General features: G+C 32.8%; 1 protein-coding gene across 4 annotated transcripts in view; it reads left to right on the plus strand.

Moving 5' to 3' along the window:
• LOC106059902 (glutamine-dependent NAD(+) synthetase-like) overlaps positions 1 to 9,793 on the plus strand; it is a 36,942-nt gene that overhangs the window by 23,022 nt on the left and 4,127 nt on the right. For 3 of the 4 annotated variants that reach the window (XM_056031941.1, XM_056031940.1, XM_056031944.1), the window contains exons 16-19: positions 780 to 908; positions 1,794 to 1,970; positions 2,066 to 2,251; positions 7,290 to 7,325. In XM_056031941.1, coding sequence (XP_055887916.1) covers positions 780 to 908; positions 1,794 to 1,970; positions 2,066 to 2,251; positions 7,290 to 7,325 — 528 coding nt within the window. The remainder of the gene's footprint in view (positions 1 to 779; positions 909 to 1,793; positions 1,971 to 2,065; positions 2,252 to 7,289; positions 7,326 to 9,793) is intronic. The other variant, XM_056031943.1, reaches the window with a different exon arrangement.

Below are 9,793 nucleotides of genomic sequence, written 5' to 3' on the forward strand. Positions count from 1 at the left end.
CTCTCTCTCTACAACTTTGGCCTCTTTCTCTCTCTCTCTCTCTCTCTTTCTCTCTCTCCCTACAACTTTGGCCTCTCTCTCTCTCTCTCTCCAACTTTGGCCTCTCTCTCCCCATACTTCATTGGGATTCAAGGTTCCAGTTAGAATTGTTTTTTGTCTTTCTCATTTCAGTTTGAGTATTTTCTCTCCAATGTTATTGATCAATTATTTCTAAAACCCAATGGGTTTAGTTTGAGTGTCTTTGGCAGTTTTAAAATAGAGAAGACGAAATGCAAAAGGAAACTCTGAACTAGCTCTACATTATTTCTTCTTTAATTATGGACGAAAATGTGAAAGTAAAATTATATGTTTTTTAGTTGAAACAATGACAAAGCAATGGATTGAAATCTTAACTACACTAATTTAATTTACACCAAATACAAACAAGAAAACATTGTTAGATCATTTTTTAAACTGTTTATAATAGTCACTCTGTTGACTGTCAATGTTATGTAATGTTTTATCTCATATACATTTTATTAATTTTATTTTTGACTTCATTGTATTTAAAATATATAAGTATGCTGAAGGCACATGTGTTTCTACAGAATATACTCCAGGAGAAACAGTTATTTATTATTTTTATTATTATTGCATTCATCAAAAAAAAATCTTTCTTATGTTATTTGTATAAACATTTATATCATTACTGTTATAGTAGTAATGCTGAGGTTGAGAAGTGTACTCAAACTGAATTTCCATTTGTTTTTACCAATAAAATTAAAATCTTATCTTATTAGGAAGACATGGGGATGACTTATGATGAGCTGTCTGTCTATGGCAAACTTAGAAAGCAAAATTCATGTGGACCTTATAGCATGTTCTGTAAATTACTTCATATCAGTAGTAGTGAGTGCCCTCCAGAGCAAGTAAGTAGGAGTTTTGTTGTTTATTTATTTAAAATTGTTTCTAAAACAAACAGGGCACAAAAATCTTCCCCTTCATTTCTTTTTTTTTTTTTTTTTTATTTTACTTTAGCATTTGTAAAATGTTTTTTATGTTTCGGATGTTCCTTCAGAGTTACAGATAATCTACTTCCTAATCTAAACCTCCCGCAGGATGATGGGGCAGCAGGCAGGGTATGAACCGGGACCATCAAGATGACTGAACGACAGTTCAGTGCACATACTGCGCAACTAGACAGCTATCCATTTCATATTTATTCTACCTAAGCAAATGATAGAAAGTGGACATACACAAATAATAGTGCAAAATGTAAAAGAGGAATTTTAGTGCTGTGTTGTTAGCTCAAAATAAAACTCAATGCCAGATTGTCCATTTTGAACCATTTTTAAAACTATTATTTCAACCAGTGATAAATATACATATTTTGTTTTTATAACAAACCTGGTTCCATCATAACTACTTATGTATGTAGTCGCTGCATGAACTCTTTATGTTGTGACTGTTTTATTGATGTGTATGTTTCTGTTGTGTTGTCTTTATATGAGAAAAGAGTCCTTGTAATTGCATTTTATTTCCATAAGTATCAATAAAGCAGTCTTAGTCTATTTATGCATATATTTTCCTTGAGTTCAATGCCTTTAGGCTCTATTCAATAAAACATGCAATCCAGCAAAGAACTAGAATAGAATAATAACTTGACTGATATACAATATTATCAAATAGAAATAATAATTTGACTGACATAGTATTGTAGGCTATTCATGACATAGTATTGTAGGCTATTCATAACTTAATGTATTTCTAGAACTTGGTTTACATTACTAAACAAATGAATATTTTTGAATCAGATTGCAGAAAAGGTCAAACACTTCTTTAGATCTTATGCTGTAAATCGTCACAAAATGACAGTGCTGACACCATCCTATCACTGTGAATCTTACAGTCCTGATGACAACAGATTTGACCAGAGACAATTTCTTTACAATGCTAAATGGCTTTGGCAGTTTGCTCGGATTGATGCAGAAGTTAGTTGTTGTTTTTTTATCTTCTTTTTTTTTAACAATTTGCTTCTTACTGTTCAGCCAATATTAAAACCTGTTTGAAATGATCCTTGTGTCAGGTTCAGAAAGCCAATAACGCTATACACAGAATTCAATCAGACATCAAAAAACCACTTGAATATATAAATTCACCCATGGTCAATTCTCCACAAGCATTGAACAGTTTAGGCAGTTTGAATCGTCAGAATCTGCCCAATTCATCAGGTGTAGTAGTTAATTCACCTGCTGACTGGAACACTTGTCGGGTGAGTCCTGGACTATCTAATGTTTTGGTTTCTATGAATTTATTTTATTTCTTTACAATCTGAGATATTGCAGTGTTGCACTAGTTAAAACCTATATATTTGTGACTAATATATTATTTGTAATAGTTGTGTCATTTATATACTGGGATAGAATTATAGACAAGAGGTCAAAAATGCAGATTGCAAAGCAAAAATTCTGTCCTGCTGACCACAAGAAATTTGTTTACATCAACCTGACTAGGACATTATTGGTAGTAAAAACAAAAAAAAGTTTCACAAGATAAAATACTGTTGCGATTTGTAGTTGTTTAATAAGTTTTGTTAAAAATAAATGCTTACTGCAATAACACATTTAGATACAATAGAAAAAAAATTATTTGTTTACTTTATTTTGTCTCAGGACATTATTGGTAGTAAAAACAAAAAAAAGTTTCACAAGATAAAATACTGTTGCGATTTGTAGTTGTTTAATAAGTTTTGTTAAAAATAAATGCTTACTGCAATAACACATTTAGATACAATAGAAAAAAATTATTTGTTTACTTTATTTTGTCTCAGGAATTATATTCTACACTCTAAGATACTTGTTTTTAGTATTTTTAAATTTACTAGATAGTAAATTCTAAAAAGAAGAATACAAGCTTACACAATGTTGTTGAAAAAAAATATCTTTATGAAAAGTACATTAAATGTTTGTTTGTTTGTTTGTTTTACATGTTTCGGATGTTCCTTCAGAGTTGAAGATAATTACTTCCTAGTCCAAACCTCCCGCAGGACGACGGGGGATGGGAGCGGGCAGGGTTTGAACCCTGGACCATCGATAAATCTGAACGACAGTCCAGCGCGCAAACCGCACGATCAGGCAGCCATCCAAATTAAAATGATGATATATTTGTAAATCACTTCATTTCTAGTAGTGTAAAAATTAATAGCACTTAAATCTTAGGCCACCTATGACATGTTTTCTATCAAAAGGAAATACAAGCATTAAAAATCCAGAAATTTTCAAATGGAAAATTTGTCTAGTGTTAACTAGATTAGTTTATAAGATAATTATAAGCATTTTCGGATTCAATATCACAATGGATAGTTTATGAATATCAATATTATAAAATAAAGATAATGTATGCTACTTTCTTTTGATATTGGAAAAAAAAAAACATGCAGAATCTGATTAGTCTGTTTGCTAAACAATGGAAATCTTTGATTGAAGAGAAAAACCAACGCTAAGGTTCAACTTAACATTTTTAGCGACCTGGAAAGGGGAAAAGACACTATTAGTTTTGTGTGGAATGTCTGTCCGTCCGTCCGTCTATCCGACCCGTTTAGATCTCGTAAACTAGAAAAGAGAGTGAAAATCATCATCATTATATTTTAGACCATTCAAAGTTCTGATGCAACGGCTACTTTTTTCTTTTCTGAAAGTGAAAAATCTAATTTTTTAAATAACTTATGCAAGCAGTTTTTTCATAAAATACACCACTTTTACAACTATTCACTTTTAATAGTAAAAAACACTGGAGGCTCTTTAGTATGGAGATGGATATTTACCATATTTTTAAAACATTTATGCAAATGGTTTAGATTTTTCGTAAAAAAAAATATTTTTTACAAATGTATTGCAAAGTTAAGTAAGTTCTGTCCTACTTACAGCTACATTTACACAATAAAAATGTTTACTATTTTTTAAACCTATTTAGTATGCATTTAAGTTGAACATAATTTAAACAACAATTAATTAGTTTTTCATATTATCGCGTGAGAGCACTGCAGAAATAGAACACTTAACTAAAGGTTGTTGTTTTTTTTTTACGAAAATGTTTTTTTTCTTGAAGATTTGAATAAGAGATTGACCCTTTACAAAAGAATTAGATCAATTAGATATTCATTATAACACATTAGTTAGGTCAGGTTCACATCAAACTTCACATTCACTTTCACCTATCCTTTTGTCTGCTGGATCGCTGGGGCACCACACAAGATCTTTCGGTTCCCGGTCATTTCATCCCCAGTCACTTCATCCCCAGTCATTTCATCCCCGGTCATTTCATCCCTGGTCATTTCATCCCCTGGTCATTTCATCCCCTGTTATTTTCATCATCTGATCATTTTATCTAACAAATAGTTATTGTAAAAATCATGAAATGAGCAATATTTAATATATTCATTTTTTATTTAAATGACAAAAAGTGTAACACATTAGATAAGAATTAAATTAAAATTAAATGCCATTATAAACTATAAAAATTTAACATGTATAAATATAGAGGTAATGTAAGAAAAGTGTTATCCTGATATGGGTGAAGTCAGCCTTTTTTAGAAAAAAAAAATAAAACCATATTTCAGGCTAAAAACAACGCTCCCAATTTCAAGAAAGAGCGATTGAAAAATAAAATAAAGTAAAACATGGTCGTACTTCCACCACACCTTGGCCTTTGATGATAAGTTATCAGCGGCAAGGTCATAATTATTGTAATCGCACTTCTATCTCTCAAAAGATTTCCACTACTTGGCCTTTGATGATAAGTTATCAGCGGCATGGTCGGAGTCTAATTCGATCCAAGCTAGACTACGGATCCATAATATATGGAGCAGCAAGAAAGTCTTATCTAAAAATACTGGAACCAATACAAAATGCTGCCCTGCGTCTCTGTCTCGGCGCGTTTCGTACATCACCTATCCCAAGTCTCCATGTGGAGGCTGGAGAACTCCCCATGGATATAAGAATGAAAAAGCTTGCAATGCAGTATATAGTCAAGCTAAAATCCAACCCCACGAACCCTGTTTTCGACTCCATATTTAACCCCAAAGAGGTAGAATTATGCAATTGAAGGCCTAACGTCTTACAGCCGTTGGGCCTTCGAATGAGAGAACCCATCCAAAATTTAACCCCACCCATTGACCAAATCTCTAAAATAGAAACCCCTCAGAATCCTCCTTGGCTAATGAATAAACCCAAATTAAATTTATCCCTCCTTAATTTCAAATAAAAAAAAATACAGACCCAAGCCCACTTTAGGGAACTGCAGGAGAGCTACGGAGATTGTGGCACCATCTACACAGATGGATCCAAAATGGATGGAAAGGTCGCTTGTGCCTGCTCCTTTCTGAACAAAACAATCTCCTGTAGACTTCCCGATGGCTGCTCCATCTTTACGGACTAATTGCATGCAATATCGCTTGCACTTATGGCCATTAAAGCATCAGAAAGGAGGAAATTTATAATCTGCTCCGACTCCAAATCTGCATTGCAAGCTTTGAGGCGGATGAAGACTGACATCCCATTGGTACATAAGAGCCTGAAGCTGTTGGACCAAATAACAGCCGACCATATGGATGTCACCTTCATCTGGGTCCCCTCCCATGTTGGCATTGAGGGAAATGAAGCCGCAGACAGAGAAGCAAAGAGAGCCCTAAATCATGCGGTGTCAGGAACCCAGGTTCCCTGCTCGGACCTGAGACAAAGTATTGCCTCTGCCACCTATCAAGAGTGGCAGAACCGATGGGAGGCTGAGACTTACAATAAACTCAGGCAGATTGTGGCGGATGTCAGGTGGCGGCCCACATCTAGGGGTCTGACAAGGCGTGGTAGCGCGACCATGTCCAGACTTAGGATTGGCCACACCTACATCACGCACTCTTTTGTACTGAAGAGAGAGGAGCCCCCACTTTGTGAGTACTGTGACTCTCGCCTCACCGTGGAACATATCCTCGTTGATTGCCCCAGATACCAGGATGTCAGGGAGAAATATTTTAGAGCCACTAACTTAAAAACACTATTTGATAATGTCAACCCTGGGAAGGTACTGGGTTTTATCCGGGAAGTGGGGTTGTCTACAAAGATCGGATTTATGAATTTGTGAACATGTACTATTTACATTAGATTTTTACCAAATAATTAAATAATTAAATTTTTACTACCTTTACTATTTTAACTGTGAATAGACCTTGATTTTAATAATTTGACTGTATAGAATTTGGCCCTTGTTGTGTAGAGAGAGAGTAGTCCTTAAGGGACTGCAGGCACGACATGGCCTACATTGTGCCGATGTGCCTAAAATCAAAACCAAACCAAACCAATCAGCGGCATGGTCATAATTATTCTAATCGCACTTCTATCTCTCAAATGATTTTCACTAACTCCACCAAACCTTAGCCTTTGATCATTACGTCATGTGCAGTATAATATTATAATATTACATCCCTCACATCCAATAGAAGCGCTATAGCTAAGTACACACCCAGATTTACAATATATAAGATTTCTCATCAAGAATGCAAAGTGGAATAGGAAACACTATAAACGCTTTAGTAACATGTCAAAAAGTATTAAAAAGCATTCTACATAATCATATTTATATAGTAGATAAAATGAGGGTTTAAAGTCAAAGCCTTAACAGCACAATTAAACAATGAAAAAAGAAAAATATTTAATTGGGGATGAAATGACCGGTGGATGAAATGACCGGGGGATGAAATGACTGGGGGATGAAATGACCAGGGGATGAAATGACCGGGGATGAAGTGACTGAAGATGAAATGACCGGTCACCCATCTTTCAACCTTCTTTCTCCATTTTTCTCTGTCATTTGCCTTTGATAGAATTTCATTTTGATATTCTTTCTGAAAATATTGAAACCTGCCTTTTTACCTGCCTGGGTGGACCACTTCGGGGGCTGATTTTGAGTTTGTGTTTCTACACAAACTGTCTTTGTAACCTTGTTCTTGTATGTTTTCATTGAAAGAAAAAAATATTTCAGACAGATTGCTAGTGGGATTAGTTGGAAGATTTTAAACATTGAAATGTATTTTGCATTTATATGATACTAAGGTGAAACAGATAATCAACATTTTGGGGAAAAAAAACAAATATGCAGAATCTAACTCCTAAAGCTGAACTACCTACTCAAACTGTCTTTTGTCACTAAAAGATAAATAGCTTGAAGAAAATTGTTTGAACCTACAATGTTTAAATTCAAGTATTCACACATGATTTGAAATCATTAATAACAATTTTCTTCATGTTTCCCTATTCCAGAAAGTTCCAATGTTGACGACAGCAAGGGTTGTCAAAGTATGCTATGAATATTGTGCCTTTATTTTTGTGCTTAACATTTTTCTCCTATTCTCTCTTTACCTATATCATTTGAGGAGCTTAGAGTAGCAACCACATCCATTGGAATGTGCTAAGGAACTTTTAAAGTCAAAGTTTGTTTCAGATCTTAATACTACCATCCTTTAAGAGTCATATTTAAAACAAAGGAATATACCTAAAGTTTAAAAAAAATTGAGAACATGTTTTCATTGCTTTCTGAAAGCATTAAAAGAAACAAAAAATAGAAAGTTTTTATATATTTTACAATTGTGTTCTTTGTTCTGCTCCGGTGATTTCTTGATGTAGGTCAACATTGCCTTGTCTTGTTACATGATTCTTGTTGTTTGGTATTGCATTACTATGGAATGGATGTGCAGTGAAAGTTAAACAGAGTGTTCAATTTTCAAAATTATTATTCTAACTATTATGATAAGATTTTGTGTCATTCAGTATTTTATACTTTCACTGTGCATGGGATGGTATCGTAATAAAATGTTTGCTTGCATCTAGTATAAAAGTTTAGCTGTTGTAATAAAACAAGTCTCCTTATTTTGAATACTACATTTAAATGTACCAGTTCTCATATACTTAATAGAATAGTGGTAGCATACCAAACAACATTTTAAAGAGTTATGCAGCTTAGCAGTAGACTAGTAGGTTATGTGTAAGCACTTAAGATACTCTAGACTTTACTAACCTCATCCATCATCCCCTTTCATTCTTCAAGATGTTCTGGTTATATAATGTAATAAGAGTTTATTTTTTTTAAACCAAGGTAAAAAAAAAAAAGCTTAAATAATTTAGACTTTATATCCTTTATTTAAGCATTTTCTACTTCCCAGTTTCTTAAAAAAGATTTCATGCAAACACAATAATAAAATTATACTATCAAAAACACTTTTTTTAAATTTAAAACTGAAAATTTGTTTTAAAATGTTCTAGAAGATAATATTCTTACATTTTGAGAAATAGTATCATACTTTGACAATACAAGAGTTTGAGGGATGTTCTGTGGAAATCTTTTTTTTTTTTAAACTTTATTTCCTTCTTCAATGTCAAGAATCATTTCTCACAAAGACACTAATAACTTATCTATGAAATAAAAACAAAAAGCATGAAACAATTTTGTTTAATCTTTTTAAATTCATTTATTAGTTAATACTGCTGAAATGAATTAGACAAATTTTAAATTTTGTTCCATTTTTTTTAAAAATCCCAAAACCTTTTTTAAATATTAAATTGCTGTTCCTTTTTGCGGAAAAGAAACCAAAGACCATTTCTTCACTCTGTTTGACCATTGCATCTAAGCCTGCAGAATTTCAGTAGAAATGAAGTAATTTGCCTGACTTAAAATGATTTCTTTCTTAATCTATCAAATTTGTCAATAAAGGATACAAACAAAATTTTGATAAATCTAAAATCATTTTTTTAAATCAAATCATATGTAATTAGAGTCAAAACCTTGTTAAATTGATTTTGAGATTTAAATGTTTGCAAGGTGAATTCTTTCATTTTCAAAAACTAATATCACCACATGACTTCCAAGATTAATTGAAAACACACTTTTCAAAATATCTTTTAGCCTTTGTGAAAACTAGATTGTAAACTTACAATTAATAATCTAAGAAATAATAGACAAATTAAATTATTGGCCAGTAGACAGATGACATTATTAACCAGTAGCTAGCTGAGCTGCATCACCCACACATTTTCACAATGTTGTGTTGTTGTTTTTTAAAGAAATTGTTTGAGATGTTCAGCATGTTAATCTTAGCCAGAACACTTGATGGCTGAGTTTTATATTGAAGTAATAAATTAAATAATTTACCATTGAGATCATTCAGGACTTTATATTAATTGAATTATTATGTAACTCTATTTGATATATGGTTTTGCTGTAACTGAATTATTGAAACAAATGTTTTATTATTATTATTGTGAAATATATTTATGGTAGTTAAAGAAATTGTATGAAATTCCACGAAAATACAGCACTCCACATTGCTCAAAATATTATACTTTGTAAAGGTTTCTGTATAACACAATGTTCTGGGTAGCCTCAATAATGTACTGTTCTAAGAACTATAAAATGTCTTGCTGAACATGATGATGATCTTATGATAATCAAGCCCATTACAAATGTACATGCCCATCTACCTAGCACTTCAGCATCTGACCTTTCCTAGATTTTTTGTTCAAGCTCTCACTATGTTACTGGTAGTGTTCCTGCTCTAAACAGGCTTAAAAAGTTCAATGTTATACATCTGGTGTCTCTGAGAAGTGTTGTAGCTTTTTAAATACTATGTAACGGGATAGCCCTGCTATCCAAGTATCTGGGATTTTAATCCCTCCATTTCTAGCAAGTTAAGTGCTCCCCAAATCATTGTGAACAGTCGGGCAGTGTTGGTTTTAATCCTCTTTTGTTTGTTTTTTTCTCTCCCCATCAC

Source organism: Biomphalaria glabrata, chromosome 6, assembly GCF_947242115.1.
Source record: "Biomphalaria glabrata chromosome 6, xgBioGlab47.1, whole genome shotgun sequence".
Taxonomy (NCBI): domain Eukaryota; kingdom Metazoa; phylum Mollusca; class Gastropoda; family Planorbidae; genus Biomphalaria; species Biomphalaria glabrata.